The sequence below is a fragment of the Brachionichthys hirsutus genome, chromosome 12, assembly GCF_040956055.1.
Source record: "Brachionichthys hirsutus isolate HB-005 chromosome 12, CSIRO-AGI_Bhir_v1, whole genome shotgun sequence".
In the NCBI taxonomy this organism is placed as follows: domain Eukaryota; kingdom Metazoa; phylum Chordata; class Actinopteri; order Lophiiformes; family Brachionichthyidae; genus Brachionichthys; species Brachionichthys hirsutus.
The window spans coordinates 8,603,157-8,622,365 of NC_090908.1; the positions used below are offsets into that span (position 1 = coordinate 8,603,157).

At 42.1% G+C, this 19,209-nt stretch overlaps 1 protein-coding gene across 1 annotated transcript; it reads right to left on the minus strand.

Annotated features, from left to right (window-relative positions):
- Window positions 1-168: 168 nt before the first annotated feature.
- Window positions 169-18,423, minus strand: LOC137902456 (aspartate--tRNA ligase, cytoplasmic-like). The gene is made up of 12 exons (XM_068746546.1): window positions 18,285-18,423; window positions 15,805-15,913; window positions 13,994-14,023; window positions 13,652-13,709; window positions 12,347-12,439; window positions 11,189-11,291; window positions 7,359-7,461; window positions 6,703-6,783; window positions 4,603-4,662; window positions 1,928-2,039; window positions 449-583; window positions 169-197 (listed from the first exon to the last, which is right to left on the minus strand). The coding sequence occupies exons 1-12, from the start codon at window positions 18,305-18,307 to the stop codon at window positions 169-171; spliced, it is 936 nt and encodes a 311-aa protein (XP_068602647.1). The 5' UTR covers window positions 18,308-18,423.
- Between the last annotated feature and the right edge of the window lie 786 nt (window positions 18,424-19,209).

A 19,209-nucleotide genomic window follows, 5' to 3' on the forward strand; every position in this document is an offset into this window, starting at 1 on the left:
CTGGGTTCCTCCACTTAGAGCAAAGCAAAGTCCTCAGTTTGCTCACAGGAATAACCAATGTGCCTTCTTCTCTCAACGAAAAACATGCAACGCCTTAACATTATATGCGGTTATTGAGTTCAAAAGAAAGCTCTGGATTCCAGTTACTTTGTCGCATACTGCATGCATTCAATCAGATGGTGGCAGTGTTTGCTTTCCTAAAGAGCAGCAAGTTATGTAAAACTCAGAGCAGCACCATGAATTATTTAACAAAGTCTCATTATGTCACTTACTCGCAAAGCGTGATGAAAACAACAGAAGGATGTCTGTTAAAGTTTAGATTTGGAACCACTTTGAAGCTTTCATCGCAGATAATAGGGTCTCCAGTTTCCATGACACTTGCTGCATGTTTAATTATTTACCATGTATGAATGAGATGTGTGATGGGACAGATGGGCGGTAGTCTTACCTGGACCCACACAGAAGACCTTCTCAAAGTCAGCACAGATGCACATCTGCTTGTAGAGCTGGGGAGACTGGGCCAGGTAGGCACTGGTTTTAAAGTAAGACACCGTGAAGACGTTTGCTCCACCTTCACTGGCAGCTAGAAGTGGACAAAGACAACTGTTGAATACAAAATGAGGGCTTTCTATCAGCAATAATTAGAAAGTTTACATTCTGATTTGAAGAATACTTTGCATGAAGGTCTCACGTTTTAAAAATTTACCAGCACTGGGCCAAAAAAACCCAGATTAAAAATACTGGCAAAAGTCAAATAGATTTACATTGATTTTATTTAGTATAAACCCCCCCCCCCCCCCAAAAAAAAGAAAATCATGCAGTCCATTAAAAACACAAAAAGCCGCAGAACATTGACGTACACACAGGTGCTGCTGTGATATGCACATCTGCAGTTCCCTTTTTGGCTCATACGTCACATTGCATTATCCGATACATTCATGCCTTCAAAGGCAGGGTGGGGGGGTTCACACGGCACAAACTGTTCAATTTATGTGCTATGGGTGTTGGCAGAAGACGTTGCGGTTTTCGTAATGAAAAAAAAAAGCACAGTGCCAATTTACAGTTGCCGCAAAAATAAGAGCGGCAGTTTTGAATTTGCTATGAGAGCATGTCTCATTGGCTCTTTAAGAAAAGGGGAAGCAAAGCATCAAAGGTTTCACCACAGTTCAAACTGCAGAGGCACGCGGGAGGCTGAAGGTCCGTGTTGTAAGAAAAGCAATCTCCACTTTAATTCTGAATAAAAATGATTGTGCAAGGATGACTTCAGAGCCAATCAGGTTCCTACTGAGCATTTTCTGATTTCAGATCAGTGTTACGGGTTTCAACAAGGTAAACATTATATGGGCGAAAATTCTGTAAATCAAATTCTTCACACCAGATGTTAAGATGTGCCACCAGTGTAAAAGAGACTTCATGTAACGCTTTGCTCTGAATGTCGCTGAGAGGATTTGTGTTCCATTTTCAGTAACATGGAATGAGGTCTTTTGGGAGCGAGCTTAAGAGACATCTCTGTTGTCAGATTCAATTGCCTACGCCTGAACAGAGGCGCTGATATGAGAGTGAGTCAGACATAATTCCCAACAGGGCAGGATTAAATCCTTCTAAAACAAGAAAGGAAACACCTTCTTGTCTTTTATTTGTTTAATCATAGATGTGTGTGACCTTATCCAAATTCAGAAACGCACACCGACACCGTCTTTGTGAGCCTGAACTGAACTCTTGATTTGAGTCGCCGTCTCGGAAAGTCCTAGACGGCGCGTACAGGGTGTAAACCGTGCAACTGTCACACAACGACATAGTAGGGGAGGTGGCATGGAAACTAGGATGACTACCTTGAAACTGAAACATCTACTCAGAAATGTTTTAGCGCATGCTAGTCCCGGTTTTCCCTTGGGCAACGTCACCGAGGCCGAGAATGAGTCTGTACCTGATATGATTTTTGGAGTCTGGATCTCCACAAAGCCCTTTTTAATGAGGGTGTCCCTGAAGAGCTGGCACACACCGGACTGCAGGCGAAAGATGGCCTGGCTGGTGGTCGTCTTTGACACACAAACAAAACATACAGACACACGGGCAGAGGCGTTACGACACTTGGCGTGGCTCACTGCATTTCTTTCACAACTCCTTCTGTTCATGCAACTCTTCGGATCATAAAGGGAGAAACAACCATTTGCTGGCAAGTGCGAGGCGTTCATTCAGATCCACCTACATGCAGCCTCAGGAACAATAAACCTGTCATTAGGATTGTAAATGCAGACGCTAAAGCAGCGAGAAAATCTGAACAAAATAAACCAGTGGATTATTGTAAAGCCCCAAAACCGCCTAGAACTGCTACCGTTAGTGGATTTTAAGGAGTGACCTCTTAGGCGTTGCATTTTTGACTCTCGTTATTACGCATCTCAATGAATCACAGACCTTACAATACAGGGCACGGAGGCTTTGTGGTGATTAAAAGGTTTTGTTTCTCTTTTTTCAGTCTCTCGTACCTGTTCAGTCCTGAGTAGACTTGGTCTGCCTCACTGCTGGCAAAATGGGAAGGTGATAAAGTCTAAATAATGGCAACCTCATTAATCTGCAGACATTGCTTCAGGTCTGTCTGGCTGAAACTTTCCCGACATTTCCAATCCGAATACTTAAAAAAAAAAAAAATGGCGGTGGAGAAAAATGGCTCTAATTTAAAAAAAACATTAAAAAGCAGCGAATTAATTAAACAGAATTTATGTGTCATTTGTGTCGAGACTCACGTGCGCTTATTACACCTAAAAATCAATCAGTGTAAATGAGTCAAATATAATGAAGTACTGATTGCATGCATGCATCATGTCTCTAGAGAGCAGTTAGCTCTGATTGACTTCAGACATCCTCTGCTGGTGTACCTGCAGTAAAGGGGGGGGGGGGTACACGATACAGACCTGAACATCATACATTCACCAGAGGCACAGAGATCAGGCTCGACACCAGACTGTGGTGGATCGTCACCACAGTCTGGTTTCAGAGCACAAAATAAAGGTGGGGTTAACTGAACTGTAGCCATCAAAGATTACGCCTTCCTGAGTGAAGTGGGTCTGCATGAGTTGAATGCAGAATGTAAAACATTCTATTGGTTTTTTTAGTGCATTATTATTAGGGGTTAGGATTAAGAGCCTCGCGCATCAGGTATTGGACCTCAGCAGGGGAGGAACGGTTGACATTAAAGACCTCTTGCCATTTAATTTGAATACCCCTGCTCTACAGCTCACCTTCAATGAGCCTTTTAGAAAACCAAATAGTTGACATGGATTCAACCACTTTTGAAAATGTAAATACTGAAATCTGAGCGGCATGCCAAGCTCCTCTGCAATTGTCAAATGCACTTTGTGATGTGATGACGCACATACAGAAAAATAATGCTAAAAGAATGAATGGATACTTCCTACGTACTCGTCGGTTTGTGCTTCTGAAATGTGAGGATTTATTTTTTGGTTTGTCTTATGTCTGTAATATTCATATCTAAGTTTTTTTCACTATTCTCTAGACAAAATAATGATAAGTAGAAAAAAGCAATTCTATTAACAAATTACGAATCTGATAGGCAATAAAAATATACTTTTTGCTGATCTACAGTGAACATATGGTGAAACCAATGCCGCAGTTTATCACAATATCTACAAGCTGTGGTAAATAAAGACAATAGAGCCTCACTCTTTTGTTAAGAATAAGTATCAGTGTTGCCATGGAAACACAAAAAATATCATTTATAAAACTTCCTAAATTACAAAAGTCACCACCACAGCATATGGTTGGTGCTTTGACTGTTTTATTGGAAATATAGAATGATTTTAGCCTTTTAGAGCCATAAAATAAGACCAGACAGATGCTGATTGAACACCCCTACCCTTTTTTTGTCCCATGCTGATAATGAATAAGAGATAACTTTTTTTTTAATTGTATTATACTGCTAAGCAACGTATGGTGAGGGATGTTCAAGTTACAAAGGGGGAACTCATTTATTATTATGGGTGGCTTTATGCTTCCCTTTTGGAGCGTCTGTCTTTCAGTGTGGGAACCACTTTATAGCTTCACCGGGTTCTTAAGAGCAAAACTGATGACAGGCCGCGGTCCACGAGCTCAAAGTGCACCATGTTTCAGAAACAGGTGTTATTGTGAAGCTTGTGAGCTGTGCGACTTCGTGCAGCGTTAGTGCCTTCCTGCCGACTGCATCATCCACACGGGAGGCACAGATCAAAAACAATGAGATGCTTTGTGGTTCGGCTTCTATTGATGTTCGCGTACGTTCAGCACATCTCCTGCACTTCACACTAAATCACCGACGATGTTTTTAACTTTCCAGGTCCAATGGTTTGCACTGCGATTCAACGGGTGTTGTTCAAAAGGTTTTTTTTTTCCTGCATTATCATGTTACTGTAGCAGTGCTAGATTCAAAACTGATTTCTAAAACAAATGGTCAAAAAACTATCAGACAAAGGAGTAAAGTACCAGCATTTCATCGCTGCGGGTAATAACACAAGCATCACTAGAGAACAATGACATTACTAGATGAGTACGACAAAATGGCTATAGCATTTATTCAATTGTTTTTCCTCGGCTCAGGCAGCATCTTACCCTGAGATCAATCACTCTGTTGTCCAGTTTGGTGTCCTGGTTGACAGTGGCTCTGCCTTCCTGAGGGCAAACACAGATATTATCACATCACCAAAGCCCATCCTCTATGAAATATTCAGCAACGTATCCTTTTCTGTTCTTTTCACACGAGGATTTTTTGACCAGTCATGCGGAAATGTTTTTTCACCGGCTTTTCAAAATAACAAGGAAGAAAATATAAGGAAACAAGACTTCTTTTGTTTGTAAAATTCACAGTTCACTCATAAGCTATGGGCAGCTCTAAAAGATAAAAAAAAAAAAAAAGATAAAACTGGGCGCGCACAACCACCATGTTAACCTTGAGCGAGTAACTGTTAAAGTAAATAAAAATACTGATGTTTGTTGGAGAAAATAATACTAATACTAATCTTTAATGAAAGACTGCAATCAATTCGCAATGTGGGGCAACAGCGTATGGGAACTTTATATAAAACAATAGTGACAAATAAATGTTTCATCCCTGGACAGCCTCCAGGGTCATGGATGTCAGACATCCTCAGACGTCTCGCTGGGGTTTGAGCTAATAGCCTGCATCACCACATCCTGCTCCAACCGGCCCCACGTTGAGGTACAAAAGGTTAGACGGGCAGACAGTCAGATGGATGGCGCCGTTAAGGCCTGTGTCTCCTGGGAGAGCAGGTGCTGCTACAAGTGTGTGACTGACATGTTAAATCCTTGCAGAAAAACACCTGGGACGTTTCTGATGCTGCTGCACAGATTGGTTTACTGGATTAACAGGGCTGGGTCCTCAGCTGTCACCAGAATGGTGAAAGCCATATATTAATGTCCGGCTGAGAGAAGTACTAACATGTTATAAGGCACATGATATTGGATGTTTGTGGATCATTTTGAGGCATTAGTTTTAACACGTGTTGACAGAACAGGCTTTTAAATAGCAGTGGTAAAACATGTGACTGGGAAATACAGACAGAATTCATGTTTTCACCAAATGAAGCGCACAGACTTTATCGTCACGGTGACCTTCCTCTCAAGGTCACCGCAGTTGTATCACCAGACTGAGATTCTATGTTACGGATTTCTGCATTTCACAAATGAGTGAGGCAGCTAAACAGAGCAACAGCGTGCTTATTCAGTATTCCTAAAAATGGAAATTCAAGCAGCTTTTCAGTTTACCAAACAAAGGAAGGTGAACTACATGGTGCAATGTCGAAAAATGAATTTAATAAAACTGCTTCCAGTGCTGCAGTTAAACAACTAAAAGATTCAAATCAGCCATTTCAGTAACAACCTTGGAAGCTGCAGGGTTGCCTTCAATGCTGACAATTTGGTAAAACACTGCAGAAGCTATTTGCATAGATTACATACAAAAGCTTTATGTTTATGAAACTGAATTAAAAAACAAAAAAATGCTGAAAACAAATCGGTCTCATTGCTCAACCAAAGATTCACAGCTCAAGACACAAGGCTGAAAATTTCATAAACATTAATAATCAGCTTAACTGAGGGCGGGCAAAATATTGACTTCTTGGATGAATGCAATTCCTCCTGATGATTCGTCATCAATGCACAAATTTCTTTACCGGCAATTGCAATTCGGAGGGCTCTGAAGAAAGCCGCTGCTGCCTGCTCTTAAAACCACCTTGTGATTAAATCACAGTTTGCGTGGAGAGGGCTGGGTCAAACAAGGTGATGCTACTCACTCAATGGGATATTAATTAGCTTCGGCATCTACTCATAAGTATGTTTAATTCTACTTGGTTTGATTAGCCAACGGTGTATATGCTAGAAACATAACTTCTCTCTCCTTACCATGTTGCATTTACCAGTAATCCAAAACCTAGACAGGTTTTCTCTTTTTCAGCTGAAGGCCAGCAGACGGTGGATCCTTAGGAGCTTATTAATTGTCTGCCTGATGCTATTATGATGTGCAATAGTTAGAGTGTACATCAATGCATTGCTTTATTAAGAGGTACAAATATATCCTGCCCTGAGTGTCAGCCGACATTAACCGCAGCAAATGGCATTGGAACGTCAGACGCAAGGCTCTCGAGTGAATTACTCTGGTCGTACCCTCTCATGCATCCTAAGATTCATCCTCACCTCTTCCCCTTCTCCATCAGGCCTGACAGCATCATCCAACTGCAGGGGGAGACGGGCCTCGGCCTGGCTTATGACAAAAATCTGAGGGCAGAACAAAACAGGGCAGTGCAATTCAGAACAATTTGGTTCGATGTTCAGACAACGGAAAGCACTCGCAGCCCACGTGCAGACTTGAGTCATCAAAGGGGAAAATGGTACAAACCCAATCTATGTGCAAGTGTTAGACCGCCTGTTAAAACAAGTGGCTCGCTGTGCTACCTGGCGTCATGTACAGTGCGTGGGTGTGAAAACACACCATTAGATTTATGTTAGGATGCTTTTACACAAGACAGTTTGAGCGAGCTTCTGTCGTTGGAATGGCGTGCATGTCACTGCAGTACCCACTACTGGGAAAAAAAATGTACCGGTAAGTTACTAATTACATTCAATGCCACTAGCACAGAGAACTAACTACACATGAAGGTTAGTGAGTAAGAAATGTCCATGTACTGTGTTGTGAGAAATTAACACTTGCATTGCCCTGAGCATTACTGCTTGTGGATGTTTACATACTTTCATGCCATGCTTCAATGATATGGTGGGGCTATGTGCATGCGTGTTTTTACATTCTTGCGCGCTAAGATCTGTGTGTGTGCGGCAGCGGAAAGTGCTCCCACCCTCTCGATGTGAAGCTCCACGTCCTGCTGAGTGCAGCTCTCAATCTTCTGCTCCACTTTCCTGACCGACGCCTCCACGTCTACGATGCTTTCCTTGGTGATGCTGGCGGAGACAGTCGGGAAGGTGGAGTGTAAACAGCTTGTACGTCGACAACAATTCAATCTGTGTGGCAGGTTAACGGCATGTGGGGGGAAAAAATCTGCCTGTTAAACTGTGACTAGTGCATGTGGATGAGCACGGGAAATGGATGGATGAATGATTGTGACATGGGTGATGGAGGAACAAGAATGTCTCCTTTTTATGTCCCTTCTTGGTACGGCCGAAAATGAGACACAACATATTCAAGGAGGCCACAGAGGCAACGATGAAGGTTTAAACGTTACATTTATTTATTGATATTTTCCCCTGTTCCCCCGAAACAACATAAAACCCAAAGTACAACTCAAAATTAACATAAAGATGTGTTCACAGGCCAACTGCTATGCGGCCGTGGAACCTGCTCCCACGGGCGAAAAAACGGAGTCCTAAACCAACCCAAATAAAATCTGTAAACAGGACAGCCGGTCACACTAGGCCAAACAGCCAAAGGGAGAAAAAGCAAGGGCTGCAAGCAAAGCCAAAGCCCCAGCACCGGCTATAAACCACGGCGTTGGGTCTGCAGAGGCGGGCTGGTGACAGGAGCGACATGCGCGCAAAGGTGCGCTAAACGGGACTGCGGCGAGCGCAACAGCACGAGCGATAGCAAGCGACGCGAAGCGCCTGAAGGCCAGCCTATTTATAAGCTGGGCGGAGGCAGCGCTCCAGAACACAAAATATGTACAAAAACATCCCCAGATTTACCTCCAAAACGAAATAATACAAGTACAAAAGGTGACCAAGACCATTCAAAGACCAAGTCAAATCCACGCCAGCCATCACGTAGGCAGAGCAATGTGCAGGGAACGTAACACTTCTTCATATCAACTGCTATCACATTAGCTCGATGGAGGGAGGGAGGGGGGGGGGGGGGGGGGGGCAGGTACTGACACCAAGTGCTTGCGGCTTGTGGCAAAAACCACGGCCCCGTTTTCCTACTCGACAAACACGCGTCTGTCTTCATTAAACTCAAATAAACATGTTTGAGCGCGGGGGGGGGGGGGGGAGTCTCAACATCTCATTTTGGTCAACTTGAGTTGTTATGAAGTACCAAAAAACCACAACCATTACATAACATTTAGACTCAATTCCCCACATTATCTTTCGAATGAAGCTATTATATCTTGCGCTTTTCTAAAGATGTCTGCATCTGACGGCACCCACATTATTTCAAGAGGTAGAAAGACTCGACTTGACCCGCCCGTCTATCAAATGGAATTTGTGGCATTAAATCAATACCAGCCAAGTCCAAGGCAGATGAAGGGATGCATTACTGTGATGTCCTTAATAACACAACTATGGTTCATTCATTAGCTTAATATGTCACAAAGAAGGAGAGGCAATGCAGGCTAGTTCAGGAGCGATGACTGTTTAGACATGAAGTGTTGCAGCTCACCGCTCGGCGTGCCTGCAGGAAGTAGCCTGACAGTGTTGTTGACAGTGGGGGGGTAAGAATTCCCCTATTATAAGCATAAATGAAAGCAAATTACAGCATGTGAAGGTAACCAATTTCAATCTTTGGGAGAATGATTTCTAAAACAACATACCAGCTTCACACTGGTTCCCCCCACATCGTCAGAGATATGAGGAACAACAGCGACTGTCATGCAGCACGCGGCCAGATGGGCGACCTGCTGTAATCTTTCACTCTTCCTCATTAAAAAGCAGCAATGAGGGACCGAACACTGGGGTACTGCCGTGCCTTCAGCCCCCCACGACAGCTGCTGCTGTAGCCCTTCCCTTGTAGTCGGGGATCAGTTAGACAAATAAATCCCAGCGTTAATAACCCGTACTGCGCGGCCCAGTAACCCTATTCCCATTGCCCACCTGACAATCGTTATCGATGGGGAAATATCACAAAATAACCACATAAAAATATACATCTTCACAACTACAAAGAGATAAACTGAGGGCCTGCTATGATTATTTCAAACGTGTCATTCGCAGCAACCTGAATTAAAGCGATAGATGTCACAGTACACAACATTCAGTCGTTGCAATTATCTTTAGAGGTTATAGATAATCCATAATCCATCCTGAAAATGGCCTCCTTAAATTGCGTAATTAAAAGGAGGATGACTTGGCCATACAATGTGTGAAGAGATGTGTGAAAATGTTATTACTGGCCTCCGCATGATTATGAAGGGATTTACTCACCATGCAGGGTTTTAACTTAGCTTGTCAATCATCACACTAAAAAGTGTGTAAAGCTAGACGAGGGCCAGGAAGCCACAGGGGGTAGCAATGCCACCTGTTGTTAAAGATTTAAATAAGAAAAACACCGAACATTCTGGTCCAAGAAAAAAAGAAAATGCTCAGAAACAGACTCGCTAAATCACTTCATTTCAGCCAGACTGTTATTTTAGAGTTTTGATGTAGAACTGTTCCCTTAGCAACCGTGTCATCACTTTCACTTACTCCGCTGATAGGAGGCAACGTCTTGCACAACAACTTAACTGCCTGACCACAATGTTGCAGCACCATCTGACAGTTACAAACTTACTATGAAACCTGGGTGAAACACAATATCCTGTGAAAAACAGAAAACTCTTCTATAGTATCACTGGACCAACGTCGCAACAAAGGGCCCCCCTCCCACCGAGACACTCAGAAGGTCTCACTTGTGAAAAGAGAGCATAACAAACCCATGTATGCATTTATCTGGGCATTACAAGCATTTTGTAGCTGCAATGTATTTACACAATACTCAGAGAGGTGTGTACATATACTCCATTGCACACTTTACATTTTCATTGTGCATTTTATGATTTGATATGAATCTGACCATCTACAATGTTTGCCTTTTATTTAAACCACGTTATAAATCAAATAAATATTTCACTTTGCTTGGTGTTCATGATTTATTACAAATCCGATTAACGGACAGCGATCTCGACTTTTGGCATGAACAACAAAGGAGCCTGACAGACACACATCTTATTGAAGTTAGACACTGTTTATTTGATCTGATTCTTTGTCATTTTTTGTAAGATGAAACTGCCTGCAATGCTCCATCTGTCTTCAGTGGCGACTGCATCATGCTGCAAGAGGGCGACATCTATTTGATGGGAGGCTTGTTCAAGAGAAAGCTGTAATCCAACTGTGTTGCTTAAATTCTTACGATACAATGTCATAACTTTTCAGTCTCGGCCATCGCAGGTGTCGCCCTTCGCTTGATTTAGCAAGAGTGCGAAACCTCTCGCATTTATAAGTGCACTGAACTATTTAAACATACGATGCTGCAATCTAGGTTTTAGCACATTCCTTGACAATGTTGTAAATGTAGATTTTTTTCCACACAAAAGAGACCTTTCTCCCGTGTCTGCTCAAAACAACTTTCCTTTATGCTCTACAATAAAGTGCATGTCCGCCAAAAGCCGCGTTCATTCACAGACGACTCAATTAAGCTGCTAACGTGAATAATGATGGCTGGCTCTTAAGCATTCCTTCGTCCTCTGATTCGACCTGCAGTATCTACCGTCTCTACAGGAACTGCTCCATTAAAACACCGCTGTAGCCCACCCATTAACAGCCGGCTTTTGTTATCAAGCGAAAAATGATCGATTCTCCCCCCCCCCGCCCTCCACCTCCCTCAGAATGTGTGAAAATGGAGTCGGCGGACTGTGAGAGCCAGAGGATTTTCCCACCATTGTTTTGCGCACGCTTTAACAGGAAGAGCCGTCTCGGCACTCACTTTGCAGCAAACTTGACCATCTGCTTGCTGGCACGGTCTCCCACTGCGACCAGCGCCTGCACGTTGAACTGCTGTTGACGCAGGACCAAGAAGCACTGCTTCCCTAAAAAACAAAGCAGCAACAACAGCGGCGCGCTGTTAAGATGCAAACTCAAAAGGCACGTCATGTTAAAACGTCCTGCATTCCATGGGTTTCTTCAAACATAGTGTGATCCCCAGTTGTGAGGATAATACTGTCAAACATTTGTAAAGATAAACTCGTCTTTGAAGAGAGTTGCGTGGAAAACAGGTGATCCCCGACCTTCCTAACAACCAGGCACACACCTATTAAGAGAGTCAACACGTTAAAGCAATGAGAACTGAGGACAGAAGACAGTCGGGCCACCCAGGCACTTTGAAGTTTGTTGACAGTGGTGGGGGGGGCGGGGGGGGGGAATATAAAAATCCCATCAACAGATGCACTTCATCTCGGAGCAAATCAGGATGTTGTTCTGCTCACATGGACATCCTTACAATGAGCAGCGGGACTGGGGACTTGAGTGGAGGGGGAAGCAACTCTTGACTCTGGAAGTTATCGTGAAAGGAAACGGCAAAAACATTCATTTAGACTAAAGCCGATGTTTCACACCACAATGCCGTAACCTTGCAAAGTTCAATAGGCCCATTGTATCCAAATACAGAAACTTTATGGCTGCCAGTGCTTGGAACCCAATGAACACTGAAGACGTTGGCAGGGACACGGTCCTCTGACATCGGTATCAAAAAGCCCCCCTGCGTTGTCAAACTCAAACACGGAAGCGGTTTGGGAGAAATAAATCGTCTTTAACAAGCCGGAGAGCAGGTGGGGGCGGGTCTAAAGTTTGGTAAATACTTTCACAATAAATGCCGGCCGTTTCTTTTACAGTTTGTGAACTGCAGCGTTGATCAGCCTAAAGAGAGTGACGTCAGTCGACGAGGTCACGGCAACCTAAAGGCAAGTCAAAATCAAACGGCTAATACTTTGGTTTGATCTTGAAGGCTTGAGGGCAGAACTCTCAGACATTTCACTTTGGAACAGCGAGGATTAGCACAGGGGTCACCTAATCTTTGCTTTATGATAAGAAAGGTGAAAAGATGTGTGTATGTGGGGGGGTGGGGTGGGGTGGGGGGTTAACTCACCTTTAGCTCTGCTGGTGTGAACTCGAGCACGCAGCCAGATCAGCTGGTCAGCTTTCTCAGGAGTCAGGTCTTGGATCCGCACCAATGTCCTCTCTGGCGCGCGCACGCACACACACACACACACACACACACACACACACATGACTTCAAAGAACCTCTCTTTCCCCACCTCTCCACTCTTACATACTCCCAAGGGCAGAAAGAAATGTGAATAAGCGTGCACGTGCGCGTGAAGACACACACACACACACACACACAATAAAATACTCAGATTACCTAATAAATAAGACACCCTAGGAGAGCTGCTGAAACGCCGCCTGCCTCACACACTCTCCCTGGGCTGTGAGACAAATTGGCTATCGTTTCACCTGTGTCACTCAGAGGCATGCTTTCTACTTATTATCAGCGAACACAAGCTGCAGACACCGAGACTACACCGCAGAGAATGGAGCCGTCCTTTTGGCTGAGAGCGCTGCATCAGCCCACATAAAAGCCCTCACACCCTTTAATCCCGTCCAAGTGGCTGAGTTTGGCATGCAGGTGAGGGAGGCCCCACTTTGTTTGCTGCCACTGAAGCTGAAAGAGCATCCAGACAGACGGACGACCTCAGCAGGTCGGCCTCGTTCATCCGGGAGTTGCCGCAAGCTATTAGTTACTGCAATTATCAGTCCAACTATCGGGAGGTGACAAGCACGTTCTGTGATCTTTAGGATTTGCAGTGTCATATGTACTTTTTGAAGGCCAGGCTCAGGTAATCGGAGTAATTGTTAATCAGGATGTCACCACCGCATCCACACGTTCTCCGTTTTCAGGATGAAATTTGAATCGCGTCAAAAGATTCCCTCAACTTGACAGCAGATGTTTAGGTGAAACACTCAAACTCACATTACAGGTCAGGCCCGTGTGAATACCGATGGCTCGACGGCTTCTCAGTGAATTAGACAAGAGGAAGGAAGGAGCAGAAGCAAGCCAACAAAATCACGTCAACTTCAAATTTATCCTCAGTACAAGAGCCAAATACATTTTATTTTATTTTCATAATGAGATAAATATTTCCGAGGAGCAACTCTTGCTTTACCAAATGCACAGAAAACATTTCCCGCTAAATAACGAGTATCGATTGTGATGATGGAAAACCTAACAAATAAAACTACAACCAGCATATTTTAAAACACAAAGCATCACTTCCTGTCAAAGCGACATGAGTCAAATGCTTATTGGAGAATGTGTTCCATTGGAAATCCTTATTCTTGGTTTTATTCTTATGTTGGTTTAGCTGATGAGGGAAGCTATTTTCATACTAACCCAGTTTCTGCTGGGACTGGACCAGCGCTGACACACCATGTCGGTCCTTAGCAAAGTCCTGGAAGAATAAAAGCAGAACACAATCCAGATTAATCATTTCAACAAACAGCAAAATAGACAACAATCCATTTAGGATGTGCACTCACAACCATTTTTCATTTCACAAGCACCAGCTTGTCTCCAGATAACAGACAGAGCAGATAACGATTCTTCTCACCACGTTTGGCGTGCAGGCATTTGCCGACTAAATGTTGCAAAGGTGTGAAAGTCGAGGCCGACTCAGAGTCAGACAAGAAGACAGGACAGTGGAGGATGAATGCTGTGATCTGCTGGGATACTTACATCTTCTTCTGTGCTTTGTTGTTCAGCAGCCTGAAACAGAGAGACGGCAGGGGTGTAAAGGGCATTGGAAATAGCAATGAGAAAAAAACAAAGTGACAATCGAGTAAATTCAAATGTAAAATATTTGAAAACACTGAACTTCAAATGACAACTCTAAAGGTTTTACAGTAGTAGTCATGCTAATTGTGTTTTTTTTTAATCCTGCTTTCAGTGTTCAAATAAAATTACATAAATCACAGGTTTGTCCTGAAGTCAGGCCGCAGAAGCCTTGAATGCACAGTCCTCGCACACATTTCCCCAACACACGACATGAATAACAGCAGCAGGAGATATTGCTTTGGAATGGAAACAGCGTAAGTGGCCAGATTCTTTATCTCTGCACAGACGGTCGGGTAAATGACTCCCAGAGTGCGATGAGATCGAGTCTGGGCAAAGACACAATTCCATTTTCTATGCAAATTGATATTGGTGTATGGAATTGGAGGAGTGAATTGCCCACACTCGATATGATAATCCAGTCACATGATGGATGATATTGCGGTTCATGAGGAACCGACGACAGACTCGCCATCGTCATAAGGCAACAGACCCACAGCAGAGCCACTAAAGTGAATCTCGGCACCAAAATTATACAGCAAACATTCAGTCAAAAGACATTTAACTGAGCTTTCAGGTCTCCCCAAAGGCAATGCCTCTCCTGCCACACTGATATAGGCTGCAATATCCAGTGCAATAAACAGCGACACACCTGCTTCAAAGTGCTAGATAGGCTTTGTTACTTCCATCTTTTTAAGCTACTCGCATTACAATATACCAAGACATTAAAAGTCTAATTAGTACGAAGATAATAGCAGATACAGTGAAATGCTTACACACTTAAAAAAAGTGAAGAATATTCAGATGATCTCTTTTACAATTACAGTCCCACTTTACTTTCCCCAAGGATGATCCCAATGAGTTTTACACAGAGAGGAAGTGATATACAGATTTGATATTTGGGGGGGGAAGAAATAACTGGAATCTGGATTGTAGTTGGTAAATAAAGATACTACAGTTCTCAGTGTTAGTATGAACAATTGAGGGAAAAACAAATCTGCTCAGTACTAGGGATGGGAATCGATTGGAAGAGAAACAGTAAATATTTTCAATAATAAAATAACTACATTTGATGCAATGTTGAAATCTTCAATCTGATGAGATAATCAGCTATTAATGTTTTTAAGGTTAAACTGCAGGAAGAAAAACTACCGTTTTGATCAGTCAACCCACCAAGGCTAGGTGACAGCCTGAAGCTCTACAGTATTAGATATTCAAATGTCAATGTTGAAGCAGACAAAGAATGAAGAGGTCTTATTCAAGGGCATAAGAACTTCTTTCCATGGGTAGCAGATGAGGTAACTGGCCTGTAGGATGTCTTTTGTTTGTGCTGTCCGGCATTTTGAGTTTTTATTTATTTCCATGTTGTTTTGGGTAACCTTTATTCTCTTTTAAGTTGCGATGTAGAGATATTTTGAGAATTTCATCGTGTACAAAGAAAATATTGCACAACGATCACCGGTTCCATCTCCATCAAAGACTGAAAGCTCTTGTCCACAAGACTTGTGTGAAATTAAATAATGAATTTGCTGGTGGACATAAACAAAGTCAAAACGACAGGAATACTGAAACAATGGTTATGTTTGCGCCTCTCCCCCCCAGCCAAGCAACCTTGTTGGACCCACAATGGCCACCAGAGCTGCACGTCACAGCCTTAACAGCTGTAAAGGGCAGCGACGGATGTGAAACAAAAAAAGGAAAAACACACCACTCACCAGCTTGGCCTGTTTCTCAGCCTTCTTTGCAGCTTTCTCCGCCTCCTTTTGCTGTTTCTTCAGGCCTTTCTTTGACTGCGCTTGCGCCTGCTCCTCCTCCGCCGTCGCCCTGGAACAGGAAGAGGCGCCCAACGTAAACATTTAACTCAACTTCCATCTTCTTTTTCTACTACATCCCAAAAGGAAGTTGTTGTGTGCCCTGGGAAAATTTCTTTTAAGTCATTGTCACCTCCAGCTCCACTCTACAGCGCCTTTAATGTGCTTTAATGTCATTGTTATAAACAAACCGAGATCTGTGTGAATGAAGTGGTGGAATTTTGGAGGGCAGCTATTTGAATACCAGAAAGCAAAATTGACCACTACAATCTTATGAAGCCAACATAATAACCAAGTATACTGAAGCTTAAAGTTTTCTGAAAGTACAGGTGTATTCATCTGCTTAATGTCATTGCTAGCTCTTGCACAACACAAAGTCAATGTTGACAAGTGTGTGATATTTAATTATTTCAGTTTTGAAATAACAGACAAACTCACTAATGCACTTTTATCTAGACATCACCATTAGGTATCAGAAATTACAAACACCAATGTTCAAACAAACTTGAGAATTCACTAATGATGCTGAAAAAATGTGCTTCCACAGCATATGAATATTTTGTATTGCATGTGAATACTTAAAAAAAAACCTGAACAATACTGCTTTTGAAACAGAACATGATTAGTGCTGGTTAACTTGGGCCACTTGGAAAGATTAACCAAGTATATTTGTGGGTTACTAAGAAAGCAGATAATTTTAGGTTAATGATTAGAAAGCCGTAAAAGATACCGCTGCAATTAACCAGACACACATTCAGTGTCATAAAAGTGAGAAACCGCAGGTGAATGAGTGACCGTTGTTTGCCTTTCTAAATAACCAGGTGTCTAGACCTGAAAGGAAGCCCATGAGCAACAATGGACCTGCTCTTATTTAGTCACGGGAAATAACAGGAAGCTAAGGCCGACTCAAAATAGCAATAAAGCCTAAAAAAGAAACTATAAGGACAGGAGATAATGGCATCGTCTTCATAGTACATTTCTGAACTTCCTTTCCTACCAGATTTAAAGCCAATCCTTGACTTTTCTGAGGTTTTGACTTGGTTGAATCCGATATTGTGATAAAGAGACACAAATCTTTGGTTATCTTCCAAATAAAAACGTTGCATATTCCTTTAAATCACTTTGGCCACGTGTTTTTAGTCATCCTTCTACTAAAAGCACGACCTGCCCTGTTCTGAACTTGAGTTCCACCGAGACAGCGTGAAGAAGATCAACAATCCCGTCAGGCCAGTTTACAGTTGCACCAACCAGTTGAATTTGTTGAACTGGCTCAACAACAGTTTTTTTTTTATTATCAGGCAGTTGAGGCTTGTTTGGCTGACTGCAGCCATAGTGCCATGAACTCCTGCAATGTAATGTCAAATCACTTCACTACAGACTGCGGGTTTCCATTTCTTCCCCTGCAAATGTTATTATCCTCAGAAAATGTATTTTACATGCATTTACGGACAGTTAGCAATCTTTGCCGAATAGGCAATTCATTCATGAAACATATCAAACAGGAAATCATGAATAGGCCATAAACAGAGCTGCACAAAAGAAGGGCGAGGTTCAATCATCCAAAGTACACCAGAACGAGAGAAATCTTTTTAATCTACTGTAGTAGTTCTGCAACTTTGTGAAGCAAAACTGATTTACGGTTTCTCAACAGGACTTCAATTTCACTAGGAATTGTTAAACTCTTTGTGGGTTTGCTGTATTGGTTAATATTTTCAAGGTATTTCCTCTTGGTAATACCTTGGTAAATGTGTCGGACATAGTACTAGACACAACATTTATTGTGAGGTTTCCATTAAACTGAGATAAAGAAAGATTGTTTTAATGAAATTAAAACGAAAGTAGAAATCCAAGCCACCCCTAGGCATTTAAGTAATGTAGAATTCACCAAATGCCTAGTTTTTATTTTTATCCAAGTTTAATGGCAACCTTACAATAAATTGTTGTAATACTGAACAGCAAAAATTGTGTTTGTTGTCTGTGGATGCATAGGAAAAAGTGTCAATCTGAATTAAATCTCGTCTATGAATTCACTTTGGAACATTGTTTCTTTTTCATTAGATTTTTAATCACCCCACCCCACAGAAAAAAAGAAAAGAAAAAAGTTGACTAGAAGTTATAACATGTCAAAATCACTTCACAAAAACCCCCATCAAAGTAACATTCTGTTTAATGTTGCTTGTCTTTGAACATTGTGTTAGTAAGAGTAAAACTGTCTGGTGTTTGACTTGCACTATCAGATGATGCAATCTACTGCATGTTTGGGTAATGCTGGCTAGTTGCTATCCTGCACTACTGCTAGCTAGCACATGCTAGCTAATGCGTTAAATGCTGGCGAAACTGAGAGACGTGATTTAGGACATTCACAACTTGCATTCCATTCTTACCCCTGAGCTTCCTCTTTAGTCATGTCGAGACAGATTTGTGGAGAGTTAAGACAAAACGTTTAACGGCTGCTTGACAGAGAGACGCCCCAGATCAGCTGTTCACTGCATGGACGCGGACAGGAAGGAAGGAACTGTTTTGACGGAGCACACAGTACCGGATGCTTTGGGTTCCGGCTAGAAAATAAGAACTGAAATGAAGTTCCGACATATTATTTCTCCCATATATATCGTATTACAATTATTAAGATACCTCTGATTTATTCCATCAGGTTTTTTGTTTAATTATTAAAGTAATTCTTAAAATCAAGTGACATGATTTCCTAATCCTCTTTGAGATTAATTTCAATTCAGTATTTGAAAAGCATTTCATGTAAAAGTTATATCCCATCCATTTCACAGATTTTGTGTGAATATGTGCTTATTGAAACAACAAGGAACAACATACTAAAAGTCGAGAAATAATAAAAAATAAAAATAAAGATACCCGATTAGACCTTTCCACAAATAAAGACATTCTTTATTAACCAGTCAGTAATAATTTCAAGCATAAAAGGGGCTCTTGCACACAAAGGTGGGGAGTGGTTCACCACTTTCTGAAAATATGTGAGGGCAAACAGTCGACCAGTTTTATGACATTTGTTTATCAATAAGCAATTAAAATAAATGTGAGGATTTATCCATCTACATTCTGAAATGTTTTACCAAACATGGAGCAATATTTGCAAGTATAGGGTGAGAGAAAAAAGTATATATATTTGGAAATTGTGGATGCCATGTCTTCTGGATTAAAAAAAATAAAGGACCATAAGGAATGTTACCAGCTCAAAAAAGAAAATTACGTTTATACTTTGTTCAAGCACAACTTCAAAGCAAAACAGTCCATTAGCCTGCCTGGAGTCTAGACCTGGCCCCTGTTGAAAATGTA

What these genes read in the sequence shown, in the direction of transcription:
- LOC137902456 (XM_068746546.1), bottom strand. Translation starts at nt 18,307, where the DNA reads ATGACTAAAGAGGAAGCTCAGGG. An exon ending in CTGAGAAACAGGCCAAGCTG is followed by an intron (nt 14,024 to 15,804) that starts GTGAGTGGTGTG and finishes TCTCTGTTTCAG; the next exon opens with GCTGCTGAACAACAAAGCAC. An exon ending in GACTCCAAAAATCATATCAG is followed by an intron (nt 584 to 1,927) that starts GTACAGACTCAT and finishes GTCCACTTCTAG; the next exon opens with CTGCCAGTGAAGGTGGAGCA.